Here is a 14692-nt window from a genome sequence, read left to right as displayed (position 1 = left end):
GCGCTGCCAGTTTGTCATGTAAACTTCCATATACACCGATTAAGCAAGAAAATAATGGTTACTGGATTAGGAAACTTCTGAGTTTTTTTAGGTAGACAGGAACAATGCACTTGTTATGGTTACTTACATTTTATTTAGTTAAGTGCTTAGTTTATAGATTATTCCAAAGGTAATGTTAATTGAAAACGTCATTGCAATAGTCTAATTTATTGAAAACTATAACTTATGACACATGATTTATTTCGTGATTATATATATACTTATAATCTGCCTTGACGATAGGGAAGATGTGTGACACATTCTGTATATCCCCAATTATATTGTTGTTGATAGGCGGAAAAAATACGTTTTTCACTTTGCATACGTCCGAAGATATTTTGCGACGGTATAAATATGGTATGACAGTGTCGACATGGTATGACAGTGTCGACGTCATCGGTAAGGTCGTTGTCTTTTCACTTTCCCTTTAGGTGTTCGGACAGTAACTTGAATTTGGCAAAAGTAAATAGACCATAATGACAAAGTATTACAAGGTGCGGTACGACAAAAGGAAGGCTGGGGTTCAGATTAATTGATGCTCTCTGGAACTGTATGGGAATGAAGTATCAAAGCAGGGTCACTTTTGATTCTGATATGTTCAATATGTGTCAAGTATTTTAATCACAATCCAAATTCAGTCATGCATCTAGCTCAACTGGTGTCTCTACACTTGAACAAACTGTTTAGGGTTCATGCATTATAATTGTATTAGGCTGCATTCTTAAAAGCTCTTTCTTCGCTGAAGTCTTAGAATCGTATCAATTGATAAAATGATACACGAATTTTTGCATTTTAAAAGCGAAAAATATTAATGTTTTAAATTATATCTTAAGACTAAAAATAGAAATAAAGGAAATTTGAATGTTGAATGATTCGCATGATAAGAACGCCAAAATACGTTGGCCATAAATAGGTTGCAGCCTTACAACTCTTATAGAAAATTACTGTTTATTTCAATACTCTAATAACTTATTCGAAATGGTTTGTGGTACAACAGAGATAGTCAACAGCTGGTAAGTCTCTTACACAACTGCCCATCAATAAAAACGATGATGAAGTTTTTTTTTTACCCTTTAGCTTACATATTGAAAACAACTGTGCATAGTTAAAACTTCATTAGATTAAGGGTACGTTCTTATCAGTTTTATATTGTCGGACGACCCATTATAGGTGGTATTGCCGTTTAAAGCTTATATTATTAAAACCATACTACATAAAAAAATTTAATTGATAAAAAAGTGCTTTGGATTAAACCTCTAATAATGATACTTGAGCATTTGTCATGAAAAAAAAATGATTTAATAATTTCCTTACTGTTTGCTAAAATATTATGGCCTCTAGATTTTGCATTTTTTTCTCGGAATAACCAATGCTCTATTTGGCTTCCAGTTTTTTTGTCCGATTTTTTAGTGGAGTCCAAGTTGCGCATTCACTTTTGTTCCTTTGTACGTATTACTTTTGTTATTTTAAGCTCTTGTTGTATGTGTCTGTTTTCTGCTAGAATCTTGGTTTCCTTTATTACCCTTTCCCCCAGTTTTAACTGACTGAAATGTCAAATGATAAAAAGAAATTTCAATGATTTCTTCCAATATTAATGCAATACATTAAGTACCACTTTCTCGTCTTTCAAAACAAAACACTTACATTAATTAGGATTGTAATAGCCTGGTATAATCGTAATGTAAGATACATATTTGTCATTTTGAAATTACTGAACATTTATACCATTAAATCAATTGACTAAAAGCTAATTATCCAACTTGAGACTAGATTCCTTTTGTAAACTTCAGAATGAATGTTTATTTAGTTTTGGCTTTTGGCTAATCACTTAGATTATACAGTAAATATTTTAAGTACTTTGACTGCTATCTCATTAAAAGGATGTCGACTTTGAAGTAGGATTGGGGTCGTAACATACTAAATAGAATTATACTTTTTATTTTTTGCAATTGGAACACTGTGTCCTTTGGTAAGGTATATTGGACCCAAGAGATTATTAGTTCATGTACTTTACAAAAAATACCAGGACAGCAATCCGACCAATTGAATATTTTCACAGCTTCTGATTAAAGAATGAATTGCTAATTCCAGGCAAACACGCAATCGCTTTAACTGTACCAGAAGTTCAGCCCTTCATTCCGTCGTTTGATATCGCTTCACTAGAGAGGGAACTACATTTTGATTGTTTCTTCGAGATGACAAATGTTGAACAGAACTATTATTATGACATCGCATGGTTCATTGACGAAAAATTGATTCTAAATCGTACATTGGTGCATGCCGATAATATAACCACAACACGTCCAATAAGGGCATCAGATTGGTACATTAAATCTGGAAACAATATTGGATTTCAAGTAAGTTTTAGAACGCTGAGAATACAGAAAAAAACAAGACTCTCTCTCACACTCTTTTTATTGTACCGTTAGATATTATAAATTAAAGCAATTAACTGAGTATTATTTGAGTTAGACATAATGACTCGTACTGATTTTAGCTGATGCTAATAGTTGATCACGAAATTTTCTGATGAAATACAAAACTAATGGGCATGTTCTGTTAGGTTATTTAAAAATTAAGAATTTTAAGCTGCTACATGCATTTATGATTTAAATATTCCAATTATAAAAGCTTATTGTATTAAGCAAGTTTTTGATTAAGTTTTAGGTTTTGAAGCATGAGGCCTAAACATCTGCGTCAACACCCACCTACAATTTTCTTAATTTCGAACGATATTTTGACACATTAATGTTGAAGCAGCTCGTACATCTTTTTTGGCGTGTTTTGTAATTTTAGCCTTTTTAGTCTTTGTACATAGAAGTCTTTTACGTGGGTTGGCTAAATGTCAGTACATTACGGTACCCGACACAGGGTCAAATAACATGCTGACAATTATTTTGCTTTACTAGGCGTATTTATTTCATAACTCCAAACTACATTTATGAGATACATCTCTTTATCATAGGTCATGTGCATTGTTGGGATACGAATTTCGACAGATAATGAGGCAACACAATTTTATCAAAGTGAAGAATTTTTTGCTGGGATGGTGGTAAGATACTTTAAATAGAAAATATGCCAATTTCTATGTATAGTATAATTCTTATAAAAAAAAGTCAATTAAACGTCTATCATATTTGCTTTCTTAAATAAATGGATTTGAGCGAAAACGGCCTTCCGTCGCAGAATTGATGAATTCAAGACATACATGAACATGTATCGGCTTACGTAACGATGTTGTGTTATCTAAGACAGGGATGACATGATTACAATGTGCATTATGTTATTTCTACAAAATTGTGTTAATCTAGTCTGAAACACAAAATAAATGATTTATGCTCGACACAATATTGGCTAATGAACTCAGTATTTTATAATTGGTAATAATAAGAAAGTGGATTTTTTTGGGTATTTATCTCGCATTCTGAAAGAGTAATCAAGGGAATCAAGGTTATAGCGGTAATCAAAATATTGTAATCCAGGGACAAAGAACAGACATGGAAAACAGACATACACAACAAAGAACATAAAGTAACTAAAATCATACATACAAAGTAACAAAAGCAAATGAGCAACTCGGACTCCACTAAAAACTGGGAGTATGGAGCAGGTGCACCGGTAGGGTAAGCGTCCTGTGCTTTTCCAGAAACACCCGCCGAGTTGTTCATAAAAAGTCAAGTCCGAGGCATACAAACGAGGAAAGGAAAACTATGACCTGTTGAATAAATCAGTTTTCATGGTGCTGAGAGATACATCATAACGATCCACGAGTTCATGATGATGACCATAAAACTTCTGTAGTGATGACTTCAATCTTGTAGCAACATAACCCTGTTCCAGAAGCCTATTTGTTAGAGTTCTAGCGCCATACAAAAAGTCTGCGTAGTTTCGGTAAGCTCTGGCATAACGTATGAGTTGTGATATGAACACTTCATACGCAGGGGACGACTGGATGTTGCCATAGATGAAAGGAAAGTTGACAATTCTGAATGAAAAGTCATCACGTTGATGGAGGCAATTGGAACCGTATTCATCAAGTTACTATTTATTCTATGACCAGACGTTTTAGCACCAGGGGTTTATTTTTATTTGAAATATATACCTGTAAACTTTATTCAAAAGCAAAATAATGATTAAATAGCGCTATGTTGCTTTGCTTAACTGATGAACAAATAAACAACTAGGGTAAGATTCTCATCTTTTATCTAGATATATCAACAGTAATGCTCATGTCATGTAATCAACAAAATGGAAGAAGAAGCCTAATATTGTGCCACGTTCTATCTGTAGAATGTACCACGAGTTGATAGACGAGAACCCTATACAAAGGAATGGATAAAAATTTAAAATATATTCCTGTAAACTTTATTCAAAAGCAAAATAATGATTAAAAAGCGCTATGTTGCTTAGTGTATCGTATGCTAATAAAAATCATAATTCAGAGATTGCTTCATGTGTTTTGTTTTCAAAGAACAGAAAAGTAAAATTATTTTCTTTTCAGAAATTTTACGTTCAGTTCTGCAGAAGAATATGTGGTTTACGAAGAATATCAGCAACCAGTTAAGGTAAATGTACATTTAAATGAATTCAAACAGTTAAAGCATACTTCAGTAGCAATACCGAATGTGCAATTATGAATACAATTCTTGAATACAATCCAAGGAACACCAAAACGACAATAAACAAAGAATACGTCACACAAGACATTTAAGTTAGAGTAACACATTGACAAAACATTACACAGCGGAAAATTAAAGTGCTTATCTTATTTTTTTAAATAAACAGTGTTAATTGTTACACCAAAAAGCCAACATTAATGAAAGAATAATCAAGGGAACCAAGGTTATAGCAGTAATTAAAAGGATGTAATCCAGGGACAAAAACCAGACATGGAAAACAGACATACACAACAAAGAACATACAGTAACTAGAAGCATACATACAACGTAACAAAAGTAAATGAGGAACTCGGACTCCAGTAAAATCTGGGAGCATGGACCAGGTGCACCGGTAGGGTAAGCGTCCTCAACAAATGGTTAAAAATTGTAAGTATTAATTCCATAGGTTAGTGAGACCTTAAAACATTTTATCATTTTTTATGTTATTCTTTTTTTTTTACATTTTATGAAAGCCTGTGGTATTGCAAGTCTAATAAAACAAAATAAACCTATAAAAACCAGACATGGGACTACAAAGAAATGGCCATTTTTATATCATGCCCCTCAGTGCTTTTTCCCCTAAGTACTCAAAATGACAATTTTAGGTAACTTATGATAATTTAAGAAGTTGTAGTAGTTAATATCATTGATCATTATAAAAAAGGACAGATTTCAACAATTAATATCATGCCTAGTTCATCACTGTGTAATTCTTAGTCTGTGCTGTATGACAATTTGAGTACAATTATTTCAGTGTGTTTTTGGTACTACAAAGGGTGTGGCCATATTTCTCTTAAAACTTGTAGAACATTTATCATGAAATTGGTTGCAGCATGTACTAACGTATTTAGTATCAAACTACATCAAATACTGAATGCAAATGTGTAAAATTGATATATTTGATACTAAACAGTGTCTAGAGAAAAGGTTGTACAAAATAACCCATTTTCATGTCAAAGTTCATTTAGAAATTTTATTAGAAATATTGATAATATAATAATTTTTGTGATTCTTGCGTTCAGACTGTAATCGATCAGAATTTTAAACAACACATAAGTTGATTGATTGCAAAAACACCATCAAATAAGACGACGGTTTCAACTATTACCTTTACATTCAAACCCTCTTTGTAGGTTATTGTACTTATGTCTGAAAAACAAACGTTGGTATATGTGGTGTAGCTGTTCAAGCCGCCTGTGAAATGTTTTCACTGCACAACTGTGACGATGGCTTTTTAATCCGACGACACTTTTCTTGTAAAAGATCAAAGACCCGTTACTTGGATATCACTGAATCAGATCTTGGAATGGAGTTTCAGGTAATTTAGATGTACATGTATACAATAAACAGAAATAGTATAAAACTTATCATCATAACAATTAGAAATTTGATTAATTATAATGTATTTTAAAACATACAAACATATCTTGTAAAACCATTTCATATCTGGGCTTAAATGCGCTTACACAGCCGTTATCAATTACTTTCACCTTTAAGACTATAAAAATAAATAATAATAAGAAAAACATTATTGTTTGTATTTGTACACTGTTTTTATTACATGAAACACTTTACTGTTGCCTTTCTATAACGTCAGAAATCAATTATTCTCCAGGTACTGAAACAGAGCAAACCATTATGCAACTTTGAGTGATTTTGCATAATTTAATGCATTGCGCTTAAAAAATCAGCATTTATTTAGACAATAAAAAAGAACAAAAAATTGATACAGCCGAAAAACAAAAAGGCGTACTAGTAAAATACCATTGTTTGGTGTAAAATATTCCTTTATGTCGTCATTGGAGAGTTATGAAGGGAACCAATATTCGAGCAAAAATCAAAAGACCTGACCGAAAAACAGATATATACAACAAAGAACACAAAATAACCAAGATAACATGAGTCAAAAGCAAACTCGGACTCCAAAAAAAAAAAAAAAAATAAAAAAATAAATAAAAAAATAAAAAAAATAGGAGTATGAACCAGGTAAACCGATATGGTAAGCGTCCTGTGTTTTTTTTAAACATCCGTTGCTCATAAAATGTAAAGTACTGGTCAGACGAAAAAGAAAAGGAACACTATGACACGGTTAACAAATCGGTCCTCTTGGATTCAAATGTACATACAATAACGGTCTACAAGTTCATAATGACCACACAAAACTCCTGTAGTGATAACTTCAATGTTGTAGCAACATAACCCAGTTCATGAAGCCTAATTTGAGAGGTCGAGCACGGTACAAAAAGTCTCATATTTAGGTCAAGCTCTGGTATAACCCACATACGCAGGTGCTACAGGGATGTTGACACAGTAGATAGAAAAGCTGAGAATATGAAATAAAAAGTAATTGCATTTGTTGAATAGTTTGGTTATGTGACTTTTTCCCATCCATCTCCACGTGTAGGCCAAATTATGATACTGACTTCACAGTGTTTATATTATTCTTTATCTCAAGTCCTTTGGTGTAGATGTTTAAAAAGTCCCTAAAACTAGGATTGCTAAACGATACTTCGTCATATAAATAGCGGAAACTAAGATCAAAGGATCTGCCTAAACTATGTTTCTGCTGATGGATCAGACTAGTTATTATTATTAAGAGAATACATCTCATATAGTAGCAGTTTAAGAAGTCAGAACAACCATTAATACTGTTGACATACTATAACAACTAAAAAAAATATATCACTATATGCAGTCTCGTTTGACATAAAATTAATACTGATCTGAGTACTGTCGTCACATTTGAGGAGAAGGTATATAGATGACTCGGAAGAAACTGTTAGCAGTTTCTTTAATTTCTAGTTCTGGTGGATAAATAAACGGGAGCCACTCTTCAAAGTCAGGATTATTAATGGAGAGAACATCGTGAATCCATACAAAGAACGTTTCACAGCTGGATTTGCAAAATTTACCACCAAACTCTTTCAAAACTTTTAACTTCTATACTCACAACTGTCAAAGAGGGTCTGCAGTCCTACTACAACACTTGTTACTCCCGTAGCGGTATTAATTCAATGTGGATCTTGAAAAATTCGAAAATTCTTTTAGAGACAATCAGTTCAAGACTATTATCTGAATATAATAGCATTAAAACCTATGATTTTTCAACACTGTATACTTCTATTCCCAATACTCAGTTAAAATCCCGACTTAAAAACATTATACATCGTTGTTTTTCCAAAAAAGATGGTACACATAGATACAAATATATAGTTCTTGGTAGAGATTCCTCATACTTTGTAAGAAACAATTCCAAATCATCTTCCAACACTACAGAGGAAGATGTTTACAAAATGCTGGAATTTTTTTAATCGATAACATTTTTGTCCAGTGTGGTGGGCGCTTTTTTCAACAGACGGCCGGCATTCCAATGGGAACAAATTGTGCTCCTTTACTTGCTGACCTATTCCTTCACGCTGATGAGGCTGACTTTATAGCTGATCTGATTAGAAAGACAGAATATCGTTTGGCTAGATGCTTTAATCTCAGTTTCCGCTATATAGATGACGTATTATCTTTAAACAATCCTAATTTCGGGATTTTGATATAGCGCATCTACCCCAAGGAACTTGAGATAATGGATACTACAGACACTGTGAAGTCAGCCTCATATCTTGACCTACACTTAGAAATCGATGGTAAAGGAAAACTTGTAACCAAACTTTACGACAAACGTGATGACTTTTTATTCAAAATTGTCAACTTTCCTTTCATTTATGGCAACATCCCTTCGGCACCTGCGTATGGAGTGTTTTTATCACAACTCATACGTTATGCCAGAGCTTGCCGAAACTACGCAGACTTTTTGTATCGCGCTAGAAATCTAACAAATAGGCTTCTGTAGCAAGGTTATGTTGCTACAAGATTGCAATCATCACTACAAAAGTTTTATGGTCGTTTTGAACTCGTGGATTGTTACGGTGTATACATCTGCACCATGAAAACTGATTTATTCAACGGGTCATAGTTTTCCTTTCCTCTTTGTCTACTCCGGACTTGACTTTTTATGAGCAACTCGGCGGGTGTTTCTGGAAAAGCAGAGGACGCTTACCCTACCAGTTCACCTGGTCCATGCTCCCAGTTTTTAGTGGAGTCCGAGTTGCTCATTTGTTTTTGTTACCTTGTACGTATTACATTAGTTACTCTGTGTTGTTTGTTGTGTATGTCTGTTTTCCATGTCTGGTCTTTGTCCCTGGATTACATTCTTTTGATTACCGCTATAACCTTGGTTCCCTTAATTACTCTCTCAAAACACCAACAAAGAATACCGTAGATAAAACATTTGATTTATTTTAGATTAATGCCTGAACACAGTTTATTTAACACAACCTCTTCCCTGTCAGCTGGCAGCTGTATGAACATCAGCTACTATTTCTGCACATGTAATAAAGATCCGATTGCATCGCGTCCCCCAGCTGGAAGTATAGACTGCAGTTTCTCAGAATCAAAACCATTTTGCCAAATTAGTGAAAATGAGACAATTACAACTTTTCAAAGTATGTATTTCCAGTGTTTTAGCCTGCAGAAAAAAAATCACATGATATTTCAAATGTATAACTGATTTGCAATAACCTGGGCTATTGCATTCGGGAAATGGGAAAATATAGTTCTAGAGAATGATGGCTAATAAACGACCTCTCAATTTACTTTCATTCAAAAGTTTTGTTACGGCATCGCGGTTAGATCATTAAATTTGTAATGAAAGTATTTGTCGAGTATGAATCAGGTTCTTGTCTTATTTTATAAGTGTTCGTTTAGGAGAGATAAAACACGCTATGGACAATTCACACACAATTTTGTGACGGCAATTGTATTATTGTATCTGGAATATCAGCCAAAGTTTGTGTAAGGGTGTAAGGGTTTTGGCAAAGTTCGTTTCCATTGTTTTTATCACTTGTGTCACAGTCAGTCCAAGAGATTTCACTAGCCCCAATTTTTATTTCAATTTATATTCGTATTTCTCACCTTTCATTATTATTCATATATACTGCTAAGGGCTATGAATGTTAAAGGCTTATTTCACCAAAAAAAAAAAGCTATCATATGCCCGTACTTTCCTTTCCTCTTTCGGACTTGACTTTTTATGAGCAAATCGGCGGATGTTTCTAGAAAAGCAGAGGATGCTTATCCTACCGGTGCACCTGCTCCATGTTCCCAGTTTTTGTCTGAGTTGCTCATTTCCGTTTGTTACTTTGTATGTATTATTTTGGTTTTTTATGTTCTTTGTTGCGTTTTTCTGTTTTCCATTTCTGGTCCTTGTCCCTGGATTACATTCTTTTGATTTTCGCTTGATTACCCCAACAATCATCAATTTATTGATTATTCTTAAGCCACATTTGATCACTGAGCACTGAACATACTACCTGTGATATGCCCCTGTATTTTCGTATTTATACTACAAGCTGATCTGAGTTGATCTTTATCAGCAAGGAGCCCGTATCATATTACTGAGGACATCCGTTTCATTAAGCGTTCAATGGGAGTGATTTAAATATGATATGACTCCGGAGAAGTTAATAAATGATATAACTTTATTTTGCAAAACAATATCTATATATGCCTTTAATTGTTAAAAATATGGTGAAGGATAGTACGTAGCCCATCATATTTCATAGTCTTTTACTATTATTGGTAAAAGAGCAGTCATATAGCGCTGAATACAAATAAAATATTTGTCGTTTCAACATGCACAATGTGATAAAAAATATGTATTTGTGTACACTGAACATCTTTTGTCCATTGATATATACTTACCGTCTCTCGTTGTCTTTTAACAATAGCTATATGTCTGTACGTTTGTCTTTTTGCTTCATTGCTTGATTTTAATTTGCGTGCTTGAAGTGGCAATTTAAGACTTTTCATTAGCGCTATCCTCTCTTTTGTTATCCATTACATTTTCTTGGTAGAAATATTTTAATTAAAATTAAATTATTAATTAATGTACAGGGGCTATATAATATTTGTATTTCTAAAACAATATAAATACAAAAGAATTATTCTATAAACAATTATTAATTGTTAGGTATACCATGTTTTCTTGTACAGCTATTTATCACATTGAAGTTTTGTTTAGAACAAGAATGGTTAAAGAATTCGATTGTAGTAATCAAATCATATTCATCTAAAATATCGATGTAAGCACTTCCTCAAACCTTTGCTATCGATTCCGTGGATAAAATTGTCATACGGTTATTATTTACATCGTTACGAGCAAAGCTATTCTCTTCGTTTCTCAATTATATCGATTAAATCGAAGGTTTACAAAATGTTACGATCAAATACTGTGGTATGTACTTGTTTGAAAATATATTGAAAAGTTTGTCTCCATTTCAGATCTGTACACGAATGATGTTTTTGATAAAAAGAAGGAATTTCTTTTTTTTTGGCCAATTCAGCTTCAACAGGTGTTTTAAGGAGGTAGACCTAGGGTAAGGGACACAATACTTACTTATCATTTGGATGTTTTTATTCAGCATTGTACACCAATCTCATGTTAGCATCAAAGTTACATGGACTGATTTCATCCTGTTTCAAATAAAAGCTTGATAGACTTTGGTGAAATTGAATGCTAGTATGATACAACAATATCACTGATGTCGAGAGTTATGTCCCTTACCCTAGTTCTACCTCCTTATTCAAACGAGAACGTTGTTTTGTCTACCTGAAGAGAAGAAACTGAAACAACAATTGAAGAGGCCACTATTATAATGGCTTGATTTATCAAATCGAAACAATAAAACTGAAATGGCAATTACATACATTTACAGTGCATTCCACTGACCATGATTGACATGGTTTCTTAATGGAAGAAACGTTTTAAACGTAAGAGAGCGAACGGAATAAGGCTTATTTATTTGACCTATATTGAGGGGCAACATGGAATCATATACTTGCAGTTTTAAGCTTATATTTTATAAATTGTCAACAATAGTGGACTCTTTAATTGTTGATATCCTCAAGTGAGTAGAATAAAAATGAAGCTTCACAATTTATTTTTTTTTTACGAATATGATGAAAATTAAAAAAAAATCTACGACGTTTGTTTGGTATTTTCTTACTCACAATCTCTGAACAAATATGAGCTTTATTTTACTTTCAAATATACGACGAAATGAACAACCTACCTTATTTGTTGAGTAAAATATATATATTTTTTTCAGTCGTATGCTATAAAGTATGTCAATTTATTTTGGCGTTTGAAATAATATGTTAAAAAAACTAATTGATTATGAATATTTTATAAAAACAAGCAATACTAAGTTCTATATCTATTTCATGCGAAACTGTGTTTCACAACATCTAAAAACAAAAGGGTACATTGATTGAATATAAATTGTGGAATTACAGTTCATTCCCACAAAGCAGTGAGGTGTCGACCAACCAGCAGCGTTATGAAAGCAGTTTTGGAAAACCTGCGCCATCAGTATATTAATTACAGACAAATGACACATTTGTAGGTCGGTATTGTATATTTGACGCATATGCCCCGACGATCCAAACACACATGAGTTCATGCGCTATTCGAGCCTAAGACGGCCTGTTAACTGTCAGTCCATCTTCCTTCTTCACACAAACAAAGTGCAGCAATTTCATTTAAAATCAATATTCCAATTTTTGGAAAAGATAGTTTGATCTATCATCAGCTCAGCAAAGTGCCATGTGAACTTATATCATCACTTGGCGTCCTTCGTCCTCGTCCGTCGTCGTAAACATTTTGTCTTAACTATTTTCCTCTTTACATTACTTGACAAGCCAAACATGGAATAAACATTTTTTGAGGATGTTCTGCATAGAACTAAGGTTGTGATTTTTTTATGCGTCATAATACATGGCTACCATTACTAAAAACAGACCATGGGGGACAGACAAAGGTTTGTGCACATATCTCCAAAACCTGTAGGATAAGCCAATGTCTTTTTAAATAAAAATGTGAAGCATGACAAGATCTATTAGTGGTTACCTTTATATATTAATATGTTCAGCCATTTCGGAGTAATAGCCTTTTTTCGACGTATTTTTAGCTATTTTAAATGTTATTTCTTTCAAAAATCTTCTCCTCGGACTATACCAGACCAATACGAGCAATAAGACCATACGTAGTATGAATATTTTTTGTGTTGTTATATAAATGTTAAAAATTTGCCTAAAAAATAGCATCAGAACCACTCAAAACAACAATCCAATATTTACTCTGTAAATCATACAATATAGATATAGATATATATATATATATATATATATATATATATATATATATATATATTTGCGCCTTTGCCGTTTTGGGAGAAAAATTTTACTCAAAATATATGACTTTAGGCGAAACTTTGTTTTAGGCGAAAAAAGTTGTGTCGCCCTTATTTTCAAGTGTGTAATTTAAGTTCTTTTACATGTTTTTATGCCTTTTCCTTTTGCATGTGAGTACCCAGTGTGCCAATTTATAACATATCTTAACCTGAAACTGATTTAGTCACGCGTTTCGATTTAATGCCCTTTCATCTGCATACCTGCCTATATCGTCAATACGTGAATAATCGTCGTTGAGCGAACTTTACAAATTCATTAATTTCTTTCTTATTTTATATATATATATTGTAGAGACAGTTGTTAACCGATGTAAAATACAGAATCACATTTTGGTAATGATTTTTTCCAAATAAACACAAAAACAATAACATTTTATTAAACACATAAAGTTTCAAAATGTAACATATACTTTTTGGTGCGTATATCGGATAACAACACAATTTGATTGGTTGGAAATATCTAACAGACAAATGACGTTTAGTCCTTATTTGGACATAGAAATTAATAACAAAATTTACTATAATGTACTATGTTGACCTAGTTAAACAAAATTTATAAAATATTGACGTGTTTTGTTTACACATAATTTGCTTTTTGTCCTTGTTTTCTGACAAAAAATGTTATGTCATAGATATGTTACACCTTCTAATAGATACAGAAAGAAATGTTGAAATAATCAATAACGAAAGGAATGTCATTAAACAGTTTAATCATCAAACTGCATAGCGTTTTGATATGTGAAGAAGTAATTGAAGAGAAATGTTTGTCAAAATATTAGCTACTTCTGTCATATAAGATAAAGATATCTTAGAAAATTAATATTATTCTCTATCAAGGCTACCGGAGATGACAGGTGTATAAATAAACTGAAATATTCAACCAATTGCTACATTGCGGGCTTTGTAGGAGTCCATTGTTTAGTAGGAAAATTCTCACTTTACTCAATAACCACGGAGAAAAAAAAACTTGAGATCGATGACTCGGTGTCGTTACAAGCAGATTTATTGAGGTATTTATGAATCACAGGGGCGTCGTTTACTGTCGCATTACCATTACTGGTAACGTATAAGAGATACAACAAACGATTCATAATACTAGGGTTGATACAACCCGGGGATGTATAAGCCTCTACTTTAGATAACTACGTATCAGACAACGATCCTTCACAAGTTTGATTGAAAGAATTTCAAATCTTCTGCCGTTCCCAATATAAATGTAAATGGGCATTTGTATTTAATTAAGTTTTTTTTGTTGGAATAAAAATCTTGCACTTATTGCATTCCAAACTTCTTTAATTCTTTTTTTGATTTGATGAATAAAAAAATGTGATACTGATCAGATAGGTATAATCAATAAAGCATTCGCTTTCCACAAATATATCAGGTATGATATCAATTTGAACAATGGCAAACACAATTTTATAAGATCGTTTTTTCGATTTATGACTGATAAAATTCTATAACCAAGGCTAAACATACATTAGTCGTTGCAGTATATGTAATAAAACATTTCGTTAAGGGTTAAGTATTATTTTGGTTATTGCATGTCCTTCGTTGTTTGTGTCTGTTACTGATGTCTGCTTTTGTCCCTGGTATACATTCTTTTGTTTTCTGCTGGAATCTTGGTTCTCTTGATCACACTTCCTTTTGAACCAGAAAAAATATCAAATTCAAGTCAACGAATTATGATGT

General features: G+C 32.7%; 1 protein-coding gene across 2 annotated transcripts; it reads left to right on the top strand.

The window, feature by feature from the left end:
• Nucleotides 1-1967: 1967 nt before the first annotated feature.
• Nucleotides 1968-12928, top strand: LOC148606075 (uncharacterized). 2 transcript variants are annotated; one of them, XM_088546645.1, is made up of 6 exons: nt 1968-2396; nt 3005-3091; nt 4541-4604; nt 5831-6015; nt 8994-9193; nt 11031-12928. In XM_088546645.1, exons 1-3 carry the CDS (start codon nt 2235-2237, stop codon nt 4601-4603), a joined length of 312 nt encoding a protein of 103 aa, XP_088402771.1. In that variant the 5' UTR covers nt 1968-2234; the 3' UTR covers nt 4604; nt 5831-6015; nt 8994-9193; nt 11031-12928. The 2 variants fall into 2 exon arrangements, with proteins under 2 accessions (XP_088402771.1, XP_088402770.1); XM_088546644.1 differs by having other exon boundaries at nt 8994-12928.
• Nucleotides 12929-14692: the final 1764 nt, after the last annotated feature.

Source organism: Perna viridis, chromosome 9, assembly GCF_037379345.1.
Source record: "Perna viridis isolate PV_CMFRI_1.1 ecotype Kerala chromosome 9, ASM3737934v1, whole genome shotgun sequence".
NCBI lineage: Eukaryota > Metazoa > Mollusca > Bivalvia > Mytilida > Mytilidae > Perna > Perna viridis.
This window is presented reverse-complemented; position numbering and strand designations above follow the sequence as displayed.